This window comes from Mercurialis annua, linkage group LG1-X (assembly GCF_937616625.2).
Source record: "Mercurialis annua linkage group LG1-X, ddMerAnnu1.2, whole genome shotgun sequence".
NCBI classification, from domain to species: domain Eukaryota; kingdom Viridiplantae; phylum Streptophyta; class Magnoliopsida; order Malpighiales; family Euphorbiaceae; genus Mercurialis; species Mercurialis annua.
Genome location: NC_065570.1, coordinates 5,115,891 through 5,136,554, shown reverse-complemented (window position 1 = coordinate 5,136,554; position 20,664 = coordinate 5,115,891). Strand labels below are relative to the sequence as shown.

General features: G+C 33.0%; 3 protein-coding genes across 3 annotated transcripts; all 3 read left to right on the top strand.

Moving 5' to 3' along the window:
* Positions 1–722: 722 nt before the first annotated feature.
* Positions 723–7,906, top strand: LOC126653588 (casein kinase 1-like protein HD16). The gene is made up of 17 exons (XM_050347515.1): positions 723–1,033; positions 2,042–2,502; positions 2,915–3,040; positions 3,126–3,199; positions 3,327–3,396; positions 3,477–3,532; positions 3,691–3,762; positions 3,868–3,962; positions 4,149–4,215; positions 4,293–4,422; positions 4,521–4,739; positions 4,826–4,956; positions 6,468–6,642; positions 6,743–6,833; positions 7,009–7,166; positions 7,280–7,468; positions 7,587–7,906. The coding sequence occupies exons 2-17, from the start codon at positions 2,098–2,100 to the stop codon at positions 7,644–7,646; spliced, it is 2,118 nt and encodes a 705-aa protein (XP_050203472.1). The 5' UTR covers positions 723–1,033; positions 2,042–2,097; the 3' UTR covers positions 7,647–7,906.
* A 1,574-nt stretch (positions 7,907–9,480) lies between these two features.
* Positions 9,481–13,181, top strand: LOC126681381 (receptor-like protein 46). The gene is made up of 6 exons (XM_050376948.1): positions 9,481–9,487; positions 9,830–10,009; positions 10,836–11,994; positions 12,051–12,574; positions 12,663–12,755; positions 12,820–13,181. Exons 1-6 carry the CDS (start codon positions 9,481–9,483, stop codon positions 13,179–13,181), a joined length of 2,325 nt encoding a protein of 774 aa, XP_050232905.1.
* Positions 13,182–17,852: 4,671 nt separating this feature from the next.
* Positions 17,853–20,255, top strand: LOC126681304 (receptor-like protein 46). The gene has a single exon (XM_050376870.1). The coding sequence runs from the start codon at positions 17,853–17,855 to the stop codon at positions 20,253–20,255; it is 2,403 nt and encodes an 800-aa protein (XP_050232827.1).
* The last annotated feature ends 409 nt before the right edge of the window (positions 20,256–20,664 follow it).

Sequence of the window (20,664 nt, the reverse complement as noted above, 5' to 3'; positions counted from 1 at the left end):
ATTCCTTAAATTTTAAATTTAAATTATTTAAAAATTTCTTGTTATCTCATCTCTACATCATTTGCTAACGTTTTGCCATCAACCGAGGCGGTTAAAATGAATCATAATAATCAATCTGCGAATATTATTTTAAATCATGGATTTACTCTTAATTGACTTTTTATGTAAAATTCATGGATAATTTGCATTGTCATTTTTTTTCCAACGTTCATTAAATTTTCAAATGCAGAAGTAATTTTTAAAGGAAAATGATATTACTATTTGAATTAATTTTATTTTTAAACAATAGCTTAAAACTTTAGAGTGAAAATAGTAAATTGAATTATGCATAAATAAATGACAAATTAGAGTCCTATTACAAATATAAAAACATTTCAAATAAAACCATCACAAAATATCGCTAATACGCTAGTAATGAATTATAACTTAAATGATATAAGCGCTGGCCAATATTTTAGTCAATCGTGGGATCGATTCTTCTCACAAGCACCCCCTTCCCCAATTATAATTTTTGTTTGCTCATATGCTTTTTACAACTTTAAAATTAAATTATTAATATAATAGTAATTAGAATTTAGATACGGTCTAGATATAAAAATTAATAATGAGAAAATATATAGTATCAAAAATTATTTAAAAAGTAATAAGAAACAAATAAGTTTGGTTATTATGAAGCCACAATTGCATGTCCCATGATTTATATACACATAAATTAAATAATAAAATAGAATGGCAAGCAAAGTTGGATAAAAATTTAGTGAGAGAGATAACAAAAAAGCTTCTGTCTTCAAAAACCTTTGCTTTTAGAGTGAGAAAAACCAAGAACGCCACCACCTTCGCCTCCTCCTCCACCACAGCCACCGCCGCCGCCACCGTTATTTCACAATCACATACATTGCAAATAAAGAATCATTCAAGTTCTGTTCTTTATCTCAAGAAGGAGGCGATCTTATAACAATCGATCGCCGTTTTTTTAAAATTTATTGTTTGATTTTGACGATCGTTTGATTCGGCTGATATTGAGGATCGATCTGTATGTAGCTACTTTTTATGTTTTTATTTGTTTATTTGAGTGAAGAAGAAAAATATTATTTAGTGTTAATTCTGTTAGCTTTATTCAGTTATATTTCTTAAAGAAAACTGTATTTTTTTCATCAAAATGAAATTATTTTTTATGATCAGTATTTTGATTGTTTGTTTGTTTGATTAGTTGCACAGGATTGATCGTTGAGTATGTTTTCACTTAAAAATTTGACTGATTTAATCAAATTTATCTGGTGAAAATTTTGATTAAAAAAATTCTCAATTTGTGTTTATATGTGCTTTTTTTTATTTTGTAGTGACTAATTGGGAAATGAAAGAATGAAGCTTTATGTTCATAAATAGAATTGAAAATAGAAATAAGTATGTTTTAGTACATTAGCTGCATTTGCTTTATTTTTCTATTGCTAAATATAGTATGTTGGATTTTTTGTGTGTATATATATAAGTGTGTGCTTATATTGCTTTTAAAGTAGATAGCTTTGTTTTACTTTCTGATATTTTTGTAAGTATATGTCTGTTAGTACGTTAATTATATATTGTTAGGAATTTTATTATATGGTTTCGGTTTCAGTTTTCGTTATTGATAGTGCCGTTATTGTTGCAGTTTGAATTTGTATGTCATGATTGAAAAATCTTTATCAACTGGATTATGTGATACGGGTGTACAGTGTACTACCATATTTAGGATTTTAGTTGCTCGTTGGGGTTTTCTTCATCGTTGTTTGTGTTGTGGCTTTATGCTCTGTTTGCACAAGATGTTTAAACTGATTAACTGCTTTGTCGTGTAATGTATGCCTGTCTAAGTGTGTGTGAAAGAGTTTCTATTTTGTTTTGTGGTTCATTTATATGCCTGTCTATGAGGGAGTGTAACTATTACACGTTTAGTTTCTTAAATGGCTTTCCATTTTTGGCTTGATTATGATTTATGCTTTTCGAAGCTTGTAGTTATAACATCGGTGGGCTCTTTTAATATAAATTATGAACTTTAAATTCGCAGGAGATTTAGAAGAAATTTAGGAGAATCAAGTGGAATGTGAATTGCATGGGTTTAGGATGCCAGAATTGAGAAGCGGAGCCCGGAGATCAAAGCGTCTTGATGATCTTCAGACTCTTCAGCAACCTGTTAACACAGCTGAGAACTGGATACAGCCTGCTCAAAATAAGACTAGAAGGAGAGTTGGTGGTAGAGGAAGAGGTGGTAATGCTGCAGGTGTAGCTAAAGGGTCTACGCCAGCTATCCCCACTAGGCCGACTACTGCAGGTAGAGGCCGAGGAATTAGGTTAATTGATTTAGATCCAGAACCTTGTGAAGTTGAAGCTGCAGCTCGAGGAGCTTCTGAACCTGGTTATAATCAAGTTGAGGTGGTGGCAGATAAAGATATTGCAATGGAAGGTGAGAGTGGTGATAAAGCATTGGGAGCTGAAGAAGAAGGAAGCGCGACTCCAGTTCCCGAGAGGGTATTGCCCATTTGCTCATCATTCTTGTTTTTGTGCATTGAATTGCTAATACTTATTTAGTTATTTTGCTATTAATGTTAGATAGGTTCTTGCTTGCTTCATAAAACAATTTTTTTTTTAATTATATCACATTTCTGTGCCCTCTTTTCTTGATAAAGTAGTAAAGGAAGTTTTGGCTGGCACTTCTCTTTGATGTTTCTTGTGTTAGTTAAGAATATGCTGATAATGATGATCCTTTAGATTTTTTTCTCGGTTGGTCAATCGTCATTGTTTGAGTTTGTTAGCTTACATGTTATCCTTATTGTTCTTATGTTTTCTAAATTTGAATGAATCTTCTCACTAAAATTTATAGAAGCTCATCACTATTAAGCAGTTTTTTAATGAAGATAATGTTTTATACTGCTGTGTGCAGGTGCAAGTGGGAAATTCTCCTGTATATAAAACAGAAAGGAAGCTGGGTAAGGGTGGTTTTGGCCAAGTTTATGTTGGGAAAAGGGTAAGCGGTGGTACTGATAGAACAGGACCAGATGCGATTGAGGTATAGCTGGAGAGTTCATTATCATGTCTATGCATTTAAAGCTGCAACATCTCATTATCTGATGTCACTTGTTTTTCCTTTGTAGGTTGCACTAAAATTTGAGCACCGAAATAGCAAAGGTTGCAATTATGGCCCTCCTTATGAGTGGCAAGTGTATAAGTATGTATATACCTTGATTGCCTGAATTGCCATTTTAAGATTTTATCTTTAATCCTTTATATGTTTGAAACTTATTAGGTTATTCCTCATTCCTTAATTAGCTTGTTTGTTTCCTTTTAAATTGAAGTTCTCTAAATGGATGTTATGGAATTCCTTGGGTACATTACAAGGGTCGCCAAGGGGATTTCTACATTCTGGTGAGTGTTGATTAGCTCTTTATATTAAAAGATGTTGTAAATTTACATGCTCATTCTAAAGGAAATTAAAAATATTTTAGGTCATGGACATTCTTGGGCCGAGTCTTTGGGATGTTTGGAATTCCCTTGGCCAATCGTAAGTAGCATTCTCTCTCTCTCTCTCTCTCTCTCTCTCGCTATCATTCTCTTTGTCTATTTGTCTGTCTATCAACATGTGAAGACAGTTACAGAGATAGTTCCTTACCTTTTGTTCATCTTCTCCCTGCTCATTTGATGTGATGATACCTGCAACAGGATGTCACCAAATATGGCTGCCTGCATTGCTGTGGAGGCAATATCAATTCTTGAGAAGCTTCATATGAAGGGGTGAGTTAGTATCTTCATGCTTTAATTTTTATGTTTAAGGTTTGCATTCCCTTCTTACTGCAATAGTTTACTATTTCTTATCATGTTGGCCTTTGCTCAAGAAAGGTTTGTGCATGGAGATGTGAAGCCAGAGAATTTTTTACTTGGACAACCTGGAACTGCCGATGAGAAGAAGCTATATCTAATTGATCTTGGACTGGGTATGTTATTGTTTGTTTCTCATTTATGGTCCTTTCAAAGTGGAACCATGAACAAATCATGTAAAACAAATATTGTTTTTTTGGCATTTTTGTGCAAATAGGTTTAAGCTTATAGCATATTTGAAATTGTGGTAACACTGTTCTGAAGTCTTATATGTTTGTTTGACTAAAATGCTTTTGGTTCAGCATCTAGGTGGAAAGATCAATCATCTGGTCAACATGTTGATTATGATCAGAGGCCTGATGTGTTTAGGTGTGTAGAATTTTCTTCTTGTTTGAATCTTTTTCATTTCATTCTTATTTTTGAATTATGGCACTTCTCTTTGGCAGGGGAACAATAAGATATGCTAGCGTTCATGCACATTTAGGTCGGATTGGAAGTAGGCGGGATGACCTTGAGTCATTGGCATACACTTTGATATTTCTTATAAAAGGAAGGCTTCCTTGGCAGGGGTATCAGGTAAATTTGTAGTGTTTAGTGTGCTTGTATCTTGGATACATTTCTCAAATGAACAAGTCTGACATAATTTCTTTTTGTTATTATGTGTCAAAATCCAGGGGGATAACAAGAGTTTTCTTGTTTGTAAGAAAAAAATGGCTACTTCTCCAGACTTGATGTGTTGTTTTTGTCCTGCCCCATTCAAACAATTTCTTGAAGCGGTCACAAATATGAAGTTTGACGAGGAACCCAATTATGCCAAGCTGATTTCTTATTTTGACAGCCTGATTGAACCTTGCACTCCATTAAGGCCAATTAGAATTGATGGAGCTCTTAAGGTGATTATGACTTTTTCCTCTTCCTTTTGAGTTGGGTAAGGTATTCCAGCTCGCTGACTTTTCCCTTGTTTTTCTTCCATAAATAGGTTGGACAAAAACGTGGAAGGTTACTTATAAATTTGGAGGAGGACGAGCAACCTAAGAAGAAAGTTCGATTAGGCAGTCCTGCTACACAGTGGATATCTGTTTACAATGCACGCCGTCCAATGAAGCAGCGGTAAATTTTAATACTTATTGCTATTGCTGGTTTGCTTGAAATTCTGATTGCTCGTGATATACTAGTTCCCACCTGTCCTTCCTAGTTTTGTAAATCTGGAAAATGAGTTGATTTTATTTATCATTCAAACCCTGAGTAGGCAAGCACTTTTTGAACTGTGTGTGGTCTTTCAGATCTCTCATAAATTATTAAAATGGGTGTGATGTTTGAATTGCTGCCTGTAAGTTTTTCTTAGCTTAGGATCCAGCCGAAAACTGTTTATCTTATATGCTTAAACTGGTTTGAAGTATTTTTATATCTTCTTTTCTTCTGCCTTTGTAGCTCAATTTTTAAACATTTTTCCAATTACTTTTGAATTGACTCACTAGTAATCTAATAATTGTTATAAAGATTGTTAGTTAATATTTATTTTGATCGGTTGAGGCGGTCCAAGATAAGGGAGACGGATGATACGCTCTCAAGATATAGCTTCTAGGCATCTTAGAAATATAAGCAGAAATTGAGTGTGCTCTTTAATCTTGTGGAATTCGTACATTCAAAACAAATTAGCAGCTATACTTTTGCATTGTTGATGTTCTGTGATTTGAAATTTTTAAAAACTAAATGCAAGTTTGGTAATGAAAAGACAAAAGATGATTAATAATCTTTAAAAATTAAATGTAATGTTCGCTCATTGTGCTTAGCTTGTCCACCACTGTTTGACGTTGCATCTATTATATAAACCTAACAGACTTCATCAGTTACTTTGGACTTCTGATATATTGAGATGTGAAAGATTCAGATGGTTTGCATTTTTGGTGGTTAAACGATTATCTTTGTTTGCTGGAAAGAATATCATTTGGTTTCTAAAAGAGTCATCAAGTCTTATTTCTTGAACTTTCAAGAGCATCTGAGTGCATATATAACACCAGAACTACATGCTTCTCATATTCAAGTCGTGAGAAGGAACTTCTACTAAATGATTTATCCTTATTAAAGCCCATGGCTAGATGTTAGTGTATTGTCATCATGGAGACATTGCAGAGTATAAAATGTTGTCTAGCAAATGGATTTTTTTTTGTCGGGAGGATGAGCCAAGGGAAGAGCAATACGGACTAGTTGTAGTTAGGGAGTGGAAAATGGAATTGAGAGGTCTGACGGTGAAAGTAATTGAGGGCTGAAGGTTGCTAAAGATATCAATGAATATGGCATGCTCTGATTGATTTTATTAGAAGTTATGGAGGAGATTTTGAATTGTCGAACAACCAAAATACTTCTACTATTTTATATTTAGTTAGATAATGAAGACAATTTCGTTTCAAACATAATGTTGGAAAATTGTTTCAACCAATTTTTTTTATTTAATTGTCTTAATATTTGATTTGATCTATTCCATTATCTTGACCTTGCAGATTTCATCATCAGAAAACTTACATGATTATAATATCGTCAATTAGTATAGTTTATAAGAAACTTTTTGTTTGTAGTTTCTTTTTTTGTTTCTATTGCTTAAGCAATTGTTGGAATTTTAGATATCACTATAATGTAGCTGATGCAAGGCTGCGCCAGCATGTGGACAAGGGTAATGAAGACGGGTTATATATAAGCTGTGTGGCCTCTGCAGCTAATCTATGGGCGTTAATCATGGATGCTGGAACCGGTTTCACTTCACAGGTTTATGAGCTGTCGGCCGTCTTCTTGCACAAGGTTAGTATTCAAAAAACATTTCTTATATCTTTTGCTTTTGCTTCTGCGTCATGCTTTATGAATTTATTAATGCTGAATATCATGGTTGCATTTTTGTCAGGATTGGATTATGGAACAGTGGGAAAAAAATTTCTATATCAGTTCAATAGCTGGTGCGAGTAATGGAAGTTCTTTAGTTGTCATGTCCAAAGGTTAGTATTTAGCACCTGTCTGTACAGTTGAATAGAAGTACATCTTGTAATTGAAGGTAGTTTTTGAGTTGGAATTTGCTGATTCCTAGTAGTAGTCATATAGCTCGCATGTGTGGTTAAGTGAATTAGATATTTTGTCTGAGGAATTGATTCTGATTTTTCTCTAATTATATAGGAACTCCTTACACTCAACAATCTTATAAAGTGAGCGAATCTTTTCCTTATAAGTGGATAAATAAGAAGTGGAAAGAAGGGTTTCATGTCACTTCCATGACAACTGCTGGCACTCGCTGGGGTGTAGTGATGTCCAGAAATGCTGGATATTCCGATCAGGTATGAATTCTGATGAGAAGTATACGTGTTATTTTCTTTCCTTGCTAAGCGCCGTGTTTTCTTTTCTAAGCAACGGTATCTGATTATTTTATACTTAAACTTTACGGTTAAAGGTTGTGGAGCTCGATTATTTGTACCCAAGTGAAGGAATACATCGACGATGGGAAAGTGGGTATAGGATCACATCTATGGCTGCTACCGCTGACCAGGCTGCCTTCATATTAAGCATACCCAAAAGGAAAATGGTTGATGAAACTCAGGAAACTCTGCGTACCTCTGCGTTCCCGAGCACCCATGTAAAGGTAGGTGTCACAGTCATCTCTGCTTCATTTGGTACTGCTGATAGTAAACCTTTTCGAGTCGCATGCATAGCTATTTTGTTTTGCATTGGAGATATTGACTGCTGTTTAATTTTATCAGGAAAAATGGTCTAAAAATCTGTACATAGCATCCATCTGCTATGGCCGAACGGTGTGCTAATGAAAACCGGTGTATATGTGGGGTGTTGCATCACCCCCAAAAGTTTATAGTTTGAAATTTTGAAAGCTGAGAGAGTGTTTTCAGGAGTCAATTGGAGGCTGTATTGTGCAAGTCAAGAGTATATTGATTGTAAAAAGGGGAAGTGGGAGAAATAGAGAAGAAAAAAGAGAGAATTGAAAGGTTATGGCCCTTGAGGTAGTGGGCAATATGATGTTGAAAATATTTAATTATATATAGTAGTACCTGCCTATTTCCACCAAGTTGTGCTTCATTACATTCAAATCCTCGATACCTATACACAGTCACTATTTTCATATAATGTTTGTGCAGTTTGTAGAGTCAAAATTTGCCATTGTTATGAGTTGCAGCTGCACAAAATATTAATCTGTAAAGCTACATAAAACTTGCAAGTAAACATTATTGTTTTTTACTAGTCATTGCTTGAATCTAACGGTGTAATTGAATGAGTCGAGTAGCTTTACTCGGATCTAGAGTTGGGAATTTGAAACTCCATTTTAATTTCATCGAGTATTGTTTTAGGTGCTCGAGTTCTATCCATAATTGAAAATTAATCTGAACTCGATTCGACTCTTTTATCTATATGAGTAGTAGGGGTGGGCATGGACCGGTTAACCGGTCCATGAGGGCAATTTGTAAACCGGTCCATTGTAATACGGTTTTTAAAATTAAAAACATAAACCTAAAATTTTAAACGGTTAACCGGTAAATCGGTTAACCATAAAAAACGGTTCGGTTTTTCGGTTTTACGGTTTTTAACCATATAACCATTAGAAAAATTAAAGACAAAAAAGATAAAATTTTAATTCTATTTGATTTTTTAGCAAACAAAAAAAAAACTATAGAAATTCAAATTATATTAAAAATATAAATCTAAACTATCTTATAAATAGTTAAGTCAATGCAAATATTTAAAACTATTATTATTTATAAATAATTTATGAGTAATATTAAAGCTAGGTTTGTATTTTTTGAATTATTTGTGGTGTTGTTCACGTCCACTTTCTACTATTTATATACTTAAATATTCCTATTTCTGTTAAGTAAATATTTTAATAAGGAAAACAAATTTCTTTTAAAATATTTTCATATATAAATTCTCCTAAAATATATAAATATTCCTAAATAAAATATATGTCAATATATTTTTATAATTAGATTTTATTGTGTATATTATAAAATCCATATTATTTTACAGATCATAAAATATATCTTATTAATTATTAAAAATATATGAATATATATATAAACCGGTTAACCGATTAACCACGGTTTTTAGAAATCCAAAACCTAAACCTAAACCATTAACCATGAAAACTAAAAATCAAAACCTACACCAAAACCGTTGGACCGGTTAACCACATTTTCCGGTTCGGGTTTCCGGTTTCGGTTCGATTAATCGGTTTGACCGGTTTTTTTGCCCACCCCTAATGAGTAGTTTAAAAATAATTTTAGTATACAAGTGGGGGTATAAATATAAGGCAATTTTTTTAATTCATATATTTATGCTCTTATCAGTACAATCAATTATTTCAAGAGCAAATTGTTCTGAAGCCTCCATACATACCATGATTTACATTTTAGTCTCTTTTGTTTGAAAATTAAATAGTACAGTCCTCTGTTTTTATTTCTGTCAACAATTTAGTCCCTCCATTTATTATTGGTGTTTTAAAACTTTTTATTATAAAAAGTATATCCAATGAGTTTTTTATTTATAAAAATAAAAGTAAAGAGTCAGTTTAACTTTCCATTTAATATTAATTATATTTTTATTTAATTTAATTTTTATTTGTATAAATTTAATAATAAAAATATAATGTCATGTATATTTATATAATCATCCAAAGGTTAAAAGATTATAAATATATACGCTAGTTTAGTGTTTAAAATTTATTTTTATATTTCAAAAAAAACATAACAGCGTTTTTTTTTATATATAAATGAAGAGGGGATTGTGGGAGAGATTAAACCTTTTTTAGGGGGATTGTGGAAGTAATTGAATCCACAACCGAGTAATTTTCTACTTAGCGCTTATACCATTTGAGCTGTACCTCGTCACTAATAATAGCATTATTAAAAGCAATGAGTTCCAATTTTCAATCAAACTTCACCTTTGGCTTATATTGATCTTTCTTTCAATAATTTATCTGGTGAAGTTCCTGTAGCATTTCCATGGAGTGTGAAACTGCTTCAACTAAGCCGAAACCATTTTTCCAGTTTCTTGCCTCAGAATCTTTCAAATTTCAGGCAGCTTCAATACCTTGATCTCCATGACAATAACTTCACCGGTGAAATCCCTAAGTTTGTACGTGACCTCTCTTTTATCCAAATTTTGAATCTTAGAAGTAATTCATTCAACGCATTCCGATGAATCTATCCATATGTTACGGCCGAATGGTGTGCTAATGAAATACCAGTGTATATAGGGTGCTGCATTACCCCCAAAAGTTTATAGTTTTGAAATTTTGAAAGCTGAGAGAGATAGAGAAAAAGAAAAAAGAGAAATGAAAGATTGTGCCCTGGAACTAAAAGCTACCTGGGTATTGCTACCTTGTTGTGCTTCATTACATTCAAATCCCATCTAAAAATAGCCACTACTTTTATATCATGTTCTTGCGATTTCTAGAGTTCAAAGTTGGCATTGTTTTGAGCTGCAGCTGCACAAAATATTAATTTTTTTTACTAGGTCATGGCGGTTAGGTCATGCCAAAATATTAGTTGAAACACTCTCAAATTGCGTGTTTATTAATGGTTCTAAAATTTGAACCTTAATCGAGTTCTATTTTAGAAGCAACTGGGCTTGACTCGGCTCTGAAATTCAATCCTCCAACCATCAAGCTTGATTTGGCTTGATCCGACTATCTATATATGCTGATATAGTCTCCTTTCTTGTACCTTGAATGATTTTGTTTGTAAGAATAAGATTCTATAAAGAAGACTGACTCATTCTTCTATGACAAACTTTTCTTATATTAAAAATATTCTTTCATATGTTCTGTTACTGTAGTATTTGTCACTTTTCTCTTTTGAATATTAAGAGCATTTGTTAGTAGTGACAATCGTCAGGCTAAGCAAAATTAGAGGCATGACAGCAGGCGAATGTTAAATTTAATTGAATATTTGCAATCATAAATCTGCAGAAAAAAAAAATGTAATATTTTGGCATTGTAGGAAATACTACAATTTCCTCTGCTTCCACATTCTTACGGTCGTGGAACTCCTCTGATATTTCCAGTTGCTGTCAATGGGAAAGAGTTTACTGCGATTCGCAGCAGGTGATTACCGATCTTCAACTCGAAAATATTACTCAGTTAGTGGCATATGGATCTGTTGTGACATCAGATGTTTTAACTTCACTTTTTCACTTGAAAACACTCACCTCTCTAACCATTTCTTACAATGACATGCACGGTCAAATTCCACGAGCCGGATTTGCCAATCTGACAAACCTCGTCTTTCTTTATATGCATGAAAATTGTTTCACCGGTTCGATTCCTCAGTTATTTTCTTTGAGGAATTTGGAAACCCTTGACCTAACCAATAATCTGCTCCATGGAACATTAAATCTCAACTTTGGAGCGGTTTCAAATTTAAGGTGGCTGAGCTTCAGTTTAAACTTACTCCGAGGAGATCCTGTAAAGCTCGGAAACCTCACTAGTTTGGAATTACTTTCACTGGGAGACAATAAGTTTTCTGGAGAAATTCCGTCATCGCTGTTTGGTTTGAAGGAATTGAACTTTTTGGATTTAAGAAGGAATTCTTTTTCCACGGAGATACCCATGGAGATTGGTAACTTTTCCAAGATGGTAGTTCTTCTGCTGGGACAAAACAATTTTCAGGGTAAGATTCCAGCATCAATTCAAAAAATGAAAAATCTAGAAATACTTGATCTACAAGATAATTTTCTCTCTGGCGATATCCCGACATGGCTGTTTGATTTCAAGAACATGATTGATTTGATACTCGGAGGCAATAGACTTTCTTTGGGAAACAAGACTATCCGACCAAAGAGCAGCAACTCGTTATCTCTATTATCTTTGAGATCTTGCAATCTTTCAGGCCAAGTACCCATTTGGATTTCCAATTTGGCTAGACTTAATTTCTTGGACCTTAGTCATAACAACCTCACAGGAAATTTTCCTCAATGGCTAGCTGAAAAACAACTGTGTTACTTGATTTTATCATCTAATAAGTTTTCAGGTTCTTTGCCTCCTCTATTGTTTCAATCGGAGCAGTTATATGTTCTCGTGGCTTCGAACAATAATTTCTCAGGATTACTGCCGGAAACTGTTGGTAAAGCTGTTGAATTGATAATGCTGATGATGTCAAGGTAATGCTTTCTCTGGTGCAATTCCCAAAGCCATCTCAGCTTTGTCTTACCTAAAGTTATTGGACTTGTCAAGCAACAAAATTTTCAAGCAATGAGTTTCCAATCTTTAATCAAACTTCACCTGTGGCTTATATTGATCTTTCCTTCAATAATCTCTCCGGTGAAGTTCCTGTAACATTTCCATTGAATGTAAAACTGCTTCAATTAAGCCGAAACCATTTTCCCGGTTTCTTGCCTCAGAATCTTTCAAATTTCAGGCGGCTTCAGTACCTTGATCTTCATGACAATAACATCACCGGTGAGATCCCCGAGTTTTTATGTCTTCTCTCTTCTCTCCGAATTTTGAATGTGAGAAGTAATTCTTTCAACGGCTCCACTCCGATGAATCTGTGGAATCTTAGTGCTCTGCAAATACTCGATTTTTCTGGTAACAGCCTTAATGGGAATATTCCGAGTAGCTTAAGTAAACTCACAGGGATGACCGATGAACATGATGCCTTTTCTTCACAGCCTATCATTAGTGATTCAGATTTCTTTTCAGTTCTCTTCAACCAATATTATAACTTGGAAGGATTTAGAAGTTTCCTGGAAGAACTCCAAATTGGGTCTTCCAAGCCAAAATCTTCAGATGTATACTTTTCTTGACCTATGTAAGCTCCAATTGTCAGGGGAAATTCCAGATAGTATTGGCGGTTTGAAAGGCTTAAAGTCGCTGAATATTTCTATAAACAAACTCTCCGGAAATATACCAATGAGTTTTGGTGATATGCAAAAGCTTGGAGAGCCTGGATTTATCCCATAATGATATCTCTGGAGAAATTCCAGAGACATTGGCAAAGTTATTGGAGCTTACATACTTGGATTTGAGCAACAACAAATTGAAGGGTCGAATTTCAAGCGGTCCTCAAATGGACAGAATGAATGATCCAAACTCTTATGCCAACAACACTGGATTGTGTGGTATGCAGCTTCGGGTTCCTTGCGACAAGCCCTCGCCTGAACCGAACCCAACAGAAGCAGAGACTGAAGTTGAGGAAAGTAAGAATTGGGAAACTTGGTTTTCATGGAAAATGGCAGTTATCGGATATCCTTCTGGGCTTTTGTCAACAATATTGGTTATGTATGTCTCTGGCTACTTCAATGTCACACCTCAGCAAGGCCAAAGACTCCACGTTGGGCGTATTTAATTCGTGTAATCTATTAAAAACACTTTGAGTGAATTTGTCTCTGACTCTAAAATCCAAAACTCGATATTCAGATCAAACTCAAATCAATTTTTTTTTTTTTTTTTTGAGAATAACTCAAATCAATTTCTATTGTAGGTGCTTGAACTATGCACAATAATTGAGAATCAAGCCCGACTAGTATTATCATCATGGACATGCTATTTTGGGGTATACAGCTCAAACTCAATCCAAATATTTTCTTCTTCTTTATAATATTTTCTTCTTCTTTATATTTAAGTAAGATAATGAAGACAATTTCTGTTTCAATCAAAATGTTGGAATTTTTTTAATTATAAATTGACACTAACTTTTTTTTTTTTAATATTACAACCATGTCATTTTCATGTTATAGTTTTTTTTAATTTAGTTTTCTCAATATTTGAATTGATTTATTCCATTATCTAGAGCTTGCAGATTTCATTATCAGAAAATTTACATGACTCTGCAACTAATTTATGTCGAACCGGTTTCAATTCACAGGTTTAATCACGGATGCTGGAACTGGTTTCACTTCACAGGTTTATGATCTGCCGGCTGTCCTTTTCCTTTAAGGTAATTATTCAAAAACAGTTCTTAAATCTTCTGCTGCTGCATCATGCTTTATGAATTTATCAACTCTAAATATCATGGTTGCATTTTTGTCAGGATTGGATTACCGAACAGTAGGAAAAATATTTCTGTATCAGTCCAATAGCTGGTGCGAGTCATGAAATTTCTTTAGTTGTGTACGTGACTCATGTGATGTCCAAAGATTAGCAGACTTGTATAAATTCTTAGCCATTTGCTTGAATCTAGGATTGGTCGGATCTAGGATGTAAGTGAATAGGGTCCTAAGTGGCGGATCCAGAAATTTTATATATGGTGGGCAAGGTTGTACCGAAAATTTATAAAATAGATAACATAAAAAAAGTTAAGGTGGTCAGTACTATAAATTTTAAGGTCGTAAAACTATACTAGTAATGTATATATTTATATTTTTCAGAGATTTAAAAAATAAGGTGGTCAACTGTCCATTATAAACTCTTCCTAAGTCCGCCCCTCGGTCCAGATGAAAAATTTTGAAACTCAAGTTTGATTTGGCTCTAACATTTGAAGTCCATTGATTAAAGTTTGATTAGACTTCCAGACATATCAAGCTGAGTATCGTGACGTTTGAATTCAACCTAACAATTGACTTGAGTAGTTCAAATTCAAGTTCAACTCGATTACCAATAAGTTTTTTAAGCCAACCTTGAGTTGATTCAACTCGGTTGTATCCTTTAAATCTGCTGCAATAATGTCCTCTTTTTCCAATGTAAGTGGACCATAAGCTGCGGTAGTCTCATTCCTCGCAGCTTCGAATGGTTTTGTCTGTTATAAGAAAGACTGACTCATTTCTTCTATGGCAATCAAGTCCATTTCCATTAATTTTGCGTCTGATTGTTGAGTTGGAAATGTAAATTGTGGTTAAGTTTCTACGATTGACTATTGACTTCGGTGAGTATAATATTGAGGAAATTACGCCCTGGACGTTTTTTTTTTTGAATTTTTTACAAAAGTACGCTTTAACTTTTGGCTGTTGCTAAAATACCGTTTCTTAATTTTTTTTGCAAAAATATGCCATCTACCAATGGTCTACAAAAAGAACGTATTTTTACAAAAAAGAAAGATTAGAGTGTATTTTTGCAAACATTTAATTGAAAATAGGTATTTCATAAGAAGTCATATAATATTTTGTGCGTTTTAATTTAATTGATTCTAGAAAGTTGGATAACTTTCAAATATGTCAAATGAAACCCTTTAGGCGTTTCATTTTTCACTTATCACTTATTGAGTGATCTCTAAGACCCTTTTCTTTTTGTTTCTTTTAGATAGAATGTATTTTTATTCTTCATTCTGATCTAATTAGTGAGACGATTGAAAACGCCATTTACTAGTTCCGGAATCCTTTATCTTTTCCTTGAATTATTTCGAAATGGCAGCAACATACCACTTTTTTTGATTTATTTATTTCTATTTTTATTTTTATTAAAGAATCAGACTAACAATTGATCTCTGTGTGATACATTTTTTTAATCAAAACAATTTGGTCAATTTTAACAAAATTCGTGAACTTAAAATTTGCTCGAACGGAATTCTTTCTATTTCGACATTAAAAATATACCTACTCTTTTAAAATCCACTTCATTAATATCATAATCGTTGTTATAATGTCATTTAGTTTTGAATCTTCGTCACTCCCTTGTTTTTTTTATTTATCATTTTTAAAAAAATAAAATTGTAGTAAAGAAATCAGGAATCGCACCCGAGTAATAAAGCGTAAGGGGCGTAGTCGCACCCGGGTACAAAAGAAGTAAGCAAACTAATTATATGAAGCCACCAACTTCAAAGAAGCCACTAACAAGATGAAGCTAATTCAATAATTAATGAAAGCTAAATTAAGACAGCACATATGAGCCTTAGCAGCAGGCACCATGATGAAGAACTGAATTTGCATGAACCAGCAAATATTCATGCACTTTCCATAATAATGCAGCGAACCCGCTGATTGAAGAAGAACAACCACCAGAGGTAATAAAACAGCACCAGAAACAGCAATATACAATAACACCACAAGCAATATTTTATAACCATTTGGAAACATATATTTATGGTCTAATGCTTTAAAAAATCCCGATCTTTTAATTCCTTTTTGATCTAACTCTGACGTTGAAAAATCATTAATTTTACCCTATTTTGTATTTTTATGTTTCAATAGTACTCCGAAATATTAAATTGGCATATTTTTCATTTGAAAAAAAATAAAAAACGTTCTCCATATCTAGCTTATATGAATTGTATGTGTTTAAAATTTATTAAATTTAGTTAAATTAATGAAAAATTTAAATTAGTTTTAATTTGACTGTGGTTTTAATTAGTTTTTAAAAATAAAGGATTTACTTGTTTTTTTAAATGGAAATGAATTTAACGTTATCTTTAAACTTAGTTAATTGATGATTTCACCATTTAAATAAAAAAATTGACAAAAAAATGAAAAGTTGGGGTACAATTGAAATGATAAAATACGAAATAGACTGACTAGTTTTCAACGTCAGGGTATGATTTTTTATTTTTTTTTATCGAAGGTGGAAATCGACTTCTTAGAGTCTCATGTTAGTTGTTAGTTACCGAGGCGTGGTTCGAACCCACAACCTCTCGATGCACTTAGAGACGTCTTAACCATTCAGGCTAGGCCTACATAGGCGTCAAGGTATGATTGAAAATAGGCTAAAAGGTTAGATTTTTTTTAAGGCATTAGACCTATATTTATCTATAAATAATTGTATTTTTTTATAACTTTTAGATGATTTTAATAAAATTTTTTTAATTTGTACTTTTTAATAAATAACTTCATAATTCAATATATAAAATATTTATAAACTGATAATTTAATAAATATGATTATATTAATAATTATATTGATTTTTTTTAAAAAGACACTCTCTTATAAAAAAAATATTGAAAAAATAATAAATTAACAAGAAAGTGTTTTTTTTAATGGTTGATAGTTTGTACTTATGAATAAATATGAATCACACGACATAATCGATATACTTTATGAATATGGTCGATAGTTTGTCAACAATTATAACTATGACTAAGGATGACAATGTGGTGGAGAGGGGGGACACGAAAGCCATCCCCATTTATGGACGAAACTATACCTTTAAAATAATTAATTCTTTTTATATATTTTATAAAATATCTTACTTTAAATTTTTTTCGAAATTTCTTTTAATATATATTTTTTGTAGTATAAATTATTCTTTTTATTTAATGGTGCCCTATCTCAAATTACGTACAATCTAACTTTGTCACCGTTTCTGTCTACACTATTTATGAAAATTTCCCTCTTGTTTTATTTTATTTATAGATATGAATTTATTTTTATTTATATTCATATGAAAATATTCATATTCATAAAACATTTTTGTTTGAAAGTATATCAATGAACATTTTCATTTTTGTTTTATTTTTAAATATGATGGATTGTTTTTATTGTTAAATTTAAGATTTGAAGTGTTTTAATAATAATTAATATCATTAAGAGATTGCCTTAACTAGATGAAAACAATAATTATATTTTTAATTAGTTATTAATTTTTTATTTTAAAACATGAAAAGCTACAATAAATACTAAATTAATGTAAATATGCATACTATTTTTTATCTTTTGATAATTATATAATTATATATATAATATTAAATTTTTATAATTAAAATTGTACTAATAAAAATTAAATAAGTCAATATATATATATATATATTGATAATTTTATATTTATATCTACATTTTATAATAATAATTTATATTGAAAAAAAAACATAATTAACAAAAATATTGTAATTATATTTAATAAATACACACTATTTGTGTTTATTGATTATATTTTTTTAAATTGTGTGATAATGAGAAAGTGGACAATTATAATAGGAGAAAAGAAGTATATAAGACTAAATACAAATTGTAAAAGTAATGCAGAAGTCAAATTTGTATACCGATGCAAAATTAAGGAATAAATTGACAGTGCAAGTCAATTGCAAGAAGATGAGCTACCACTATCAGTGTCCTCCCTCTGTTTTATGTCATTGGAAAACTAGAGAAAATAAACAATGGCCAAACTGATGAATTTGCTAATGTTCATCATCTTCTTGGTTCCTTTATTGTTCAGCCCTTGCCAATGCTGTCCTCAATATCAGAAAGAAAAGCTCCTTCAATTCAAATCTTTAATTGTCGGAAACACTACTAATACTTCCTCAGTTTCAAGCTTCCTACCGTCGTGGAACTCCTCCGATACTTCCAGTTGCTGTCGGTGGGAAAGAGTGTTTTGCAAATCGCAGTTGATTACTGATCTTCAACTCGAAAATATTACTCATTTAGCGGCATCTGGATCTGTTGTGACATCTGATGTTTTAACTCCACTTTTTCACTTGAAAACACTCACCCGTCTTGATATTTCTAACAATAATATACACGGTCAAATCCCAGGAGCAGGATTTGCCAATCTGACCAACCTCGTCTCTCTTGATATGTCTGAAAATCGTTTCACTGGTTCCATTCCTCCTCAGTTATTTTCTTTAAAGAATTTGTCGGTTCTGTACTTGAATTTTAACTTGCTCCGAGGAGATCTTGTAATGCTCGGAAACCTCACTAGTTTGGAAAAACTTTTACTTAAAGACAATAAGTTTTCTGGATCAATTCCGTCATCGCTGTTTGGTTTGAAAGAATTGCACGATTTGGATTTAAGTGGGAATTCTTTTTCCATGGAGATACCCATGGAGATTGGCAACTTGTCCAAGATGACAAACCTTCTGCTGGGACAGAATAATTTGCAGGGTAAGATTCCTGCATCAATTCAAAAAATGGAACACCTAAGAATACTTGATCTGGAAGATAATTTTCTCTATGGCGATATCCCGACATGGCTGTTTGATTTCAAAAACATGAATGATTTGCATCTCGGAGGAAATAGACTCTCTCTGGGAAACAAGACTATCCGACCAAAGAGCGTAAACTCGTTATATCTATTATCTTTGAAATCTTGCAATATTTCTGGCAAAACACCCATTTGGATTTCCAATCTGACCAATCTTTATTTCTTGGACTTGAGTCATAACAACCTCACGGGAAATTTTCCTCAATGGCTAGCTGCAAAAAAATTGTCTTACTTGATTCTATCAGCTAATAAGTTTTCAGGTCCTTTGCCTCCTCCATTATTTCAAAACGAGCAGTTATTGATTCTCATTATTTCAAACAATAATTTCTCAGGATTACTGCCGCATACTATTGATGAAGCTGTTCGATTGACAGTGCTTATGCTGTCTGGTAATTCTTTCTCTGGTGCAATACCCAAATCCATCTCAGCTTTGTCTTCCCTGGTGTTACTGGACTTATCAAGCAACAAATTTTCAAGCAATGAATTTCCAATCTTTAAGCAAACTTCACCTTTGGCTTATATTGATCTTTCCTTCAATAATCTCTCCGGTGAAGTTCCTGTAACATTTCCTTTGAATGTAAAACTGCTTCAATTAAGCCGAAACCATTTTTCCGGTTTCTTGCCTCAGAATCTTTCAATTTTCAAGCGGCTTCAATACCTCGATCTCCATGACAATAACATCACCGGTGAAATCCCCGAGTTTGTATGTCTTCTATCTTCTCTCCGAATTTTGAATCTTGGAAGTAATTCTTTCAACGGATCCATTCCGATGAATCTGTCGAATCTTAGTGCTCTGCAAATTCTCGATCTTTCTGGTAACAGCCTTAGTGGGAATATTCCGAATAGTTTAAGTAATCTCACAGGGATGACCGATGAACATGATGCTTTTTCTCCACAGCCTATCATTAGTGATTCAGATTTCTTTTCAGTTATCTACAACCAATATTATAACGTGAGGGATTTAGAGGTTTTCTGGAAAAACTCCAAAATGGGTCTTCCAAACCAAAATCTTCAGATGTATACTTTTCTTGACCTATCAAACAACGGATTGTCAGGTGAAATTCCGGATAGTATTGGCAGTTTGAAAGGCTTGAAGTCGCTGAATATATCTACGAACAAACTCTCCGGAAATATACCAATGAGTTTTGGTGAAATGCAAAGCTTGGAGAGCATGGATTTATCCGATAACAATATCTCTGGAGAAATTCCTGAGACATTGGCGAAGTTGTTGGAGCTTACTTACTTGGATTTGAGCAACAACAAATTGAAGGGTCCAATTCCAAGCGGTCCTCAGATGGATAGGATGAATGATCCAAACTCTTATGCCAACAACACTGGATTGTGTGGTATTCAGATCGGGGTTCCTTGTGACAAGCCCTTACCTAAACCTGAACCAAACCCAACAGAAGCAGAGACTGAAGCTGAAGAAAGCAGGAGTTGGGAAACTTGGTTTTCATGGAAAATGGCAGTTACTGGATATCCTTTTGGGCTTTTGTCAACAGTTCTGGTTATCTATGTCTCTGGCTATTTCAATGTCACTCCTCAACGAGGTCAAAGACTCCGTGTTAGACGTATCTAATTTTGTATATTTAGTAGCATGGAGTTGAGTCGAAATATTGTCAAATTCAAACTCAATTCGATACTAAAATTTTGAAACTCGAATGAGCCTGAGTTTAGTAAAATAATTGATAATCGAGTTGATTCAGCTCGACTCCACTCAATTGAATTATCTGAATAAATATTTTAAAATTAAATTTTGATGTGAAAAATAAGATTAGGATCTTGATCTAAAAGCTGAGGTCGTCCTGCATTACATTCAAAAGTTCAAATCTTCATGACCATCTACACATCGCTGCTGCTTTTATATCGACTTTGACTTACTGCGAGGAGATTCTGTAATGTTTCTGCAATTTGTAGAGTTAAAATGATCCATATATTGAGCTGCAACTTCCAATTAATAAACAGTTTTTATTAGAATAGAATACTTT

Coding starts and splice junctions, on each gene's coding strand:
- LOC126653588 (XM_050347515.1), top strand. CDS start 2,098: ATGCCAGAATTGAGAAGCGGAGCCCGGAGATCAAAGCGTCTTGATGAT. Junction 3,397..3,476: donor AAGGGGATTTCTACATTCTG/GTGAGTGTTGAT, acceptor AAAATATTTTAG/GTCATGGACATTCTTGGGCC. Junction 4,740..4,825: donor GAATTGATGGAGCTCTTAAG/GTGATTATGACT, acceptor TTCCATAAATAG/GTTGGACAAAAACGTGGAAG.
- LOC126681381 (XM_050376948.1), top strand. Junction 12,575..12,662: donor TAACTTGGAAGGATTTAGAA/GTTTCCTGGAAG, acceptor TCCAATTGTCAG/GGGAAATTCCAGATAGTATT. Junction 12,756..12,819: donor AAATATACCAATGAGTTTTG/GTGATATGCAAA, acceptor GAGAAATTCCAG/AGACATTGGCAAAGTTATTG.
- LOC126681304 (XM_050376870.1), top strand. CDS start 17,853: ATGGCCAAACTGATGAATTTGCTAATGTTCATCATCTTCTTGGTTCCT.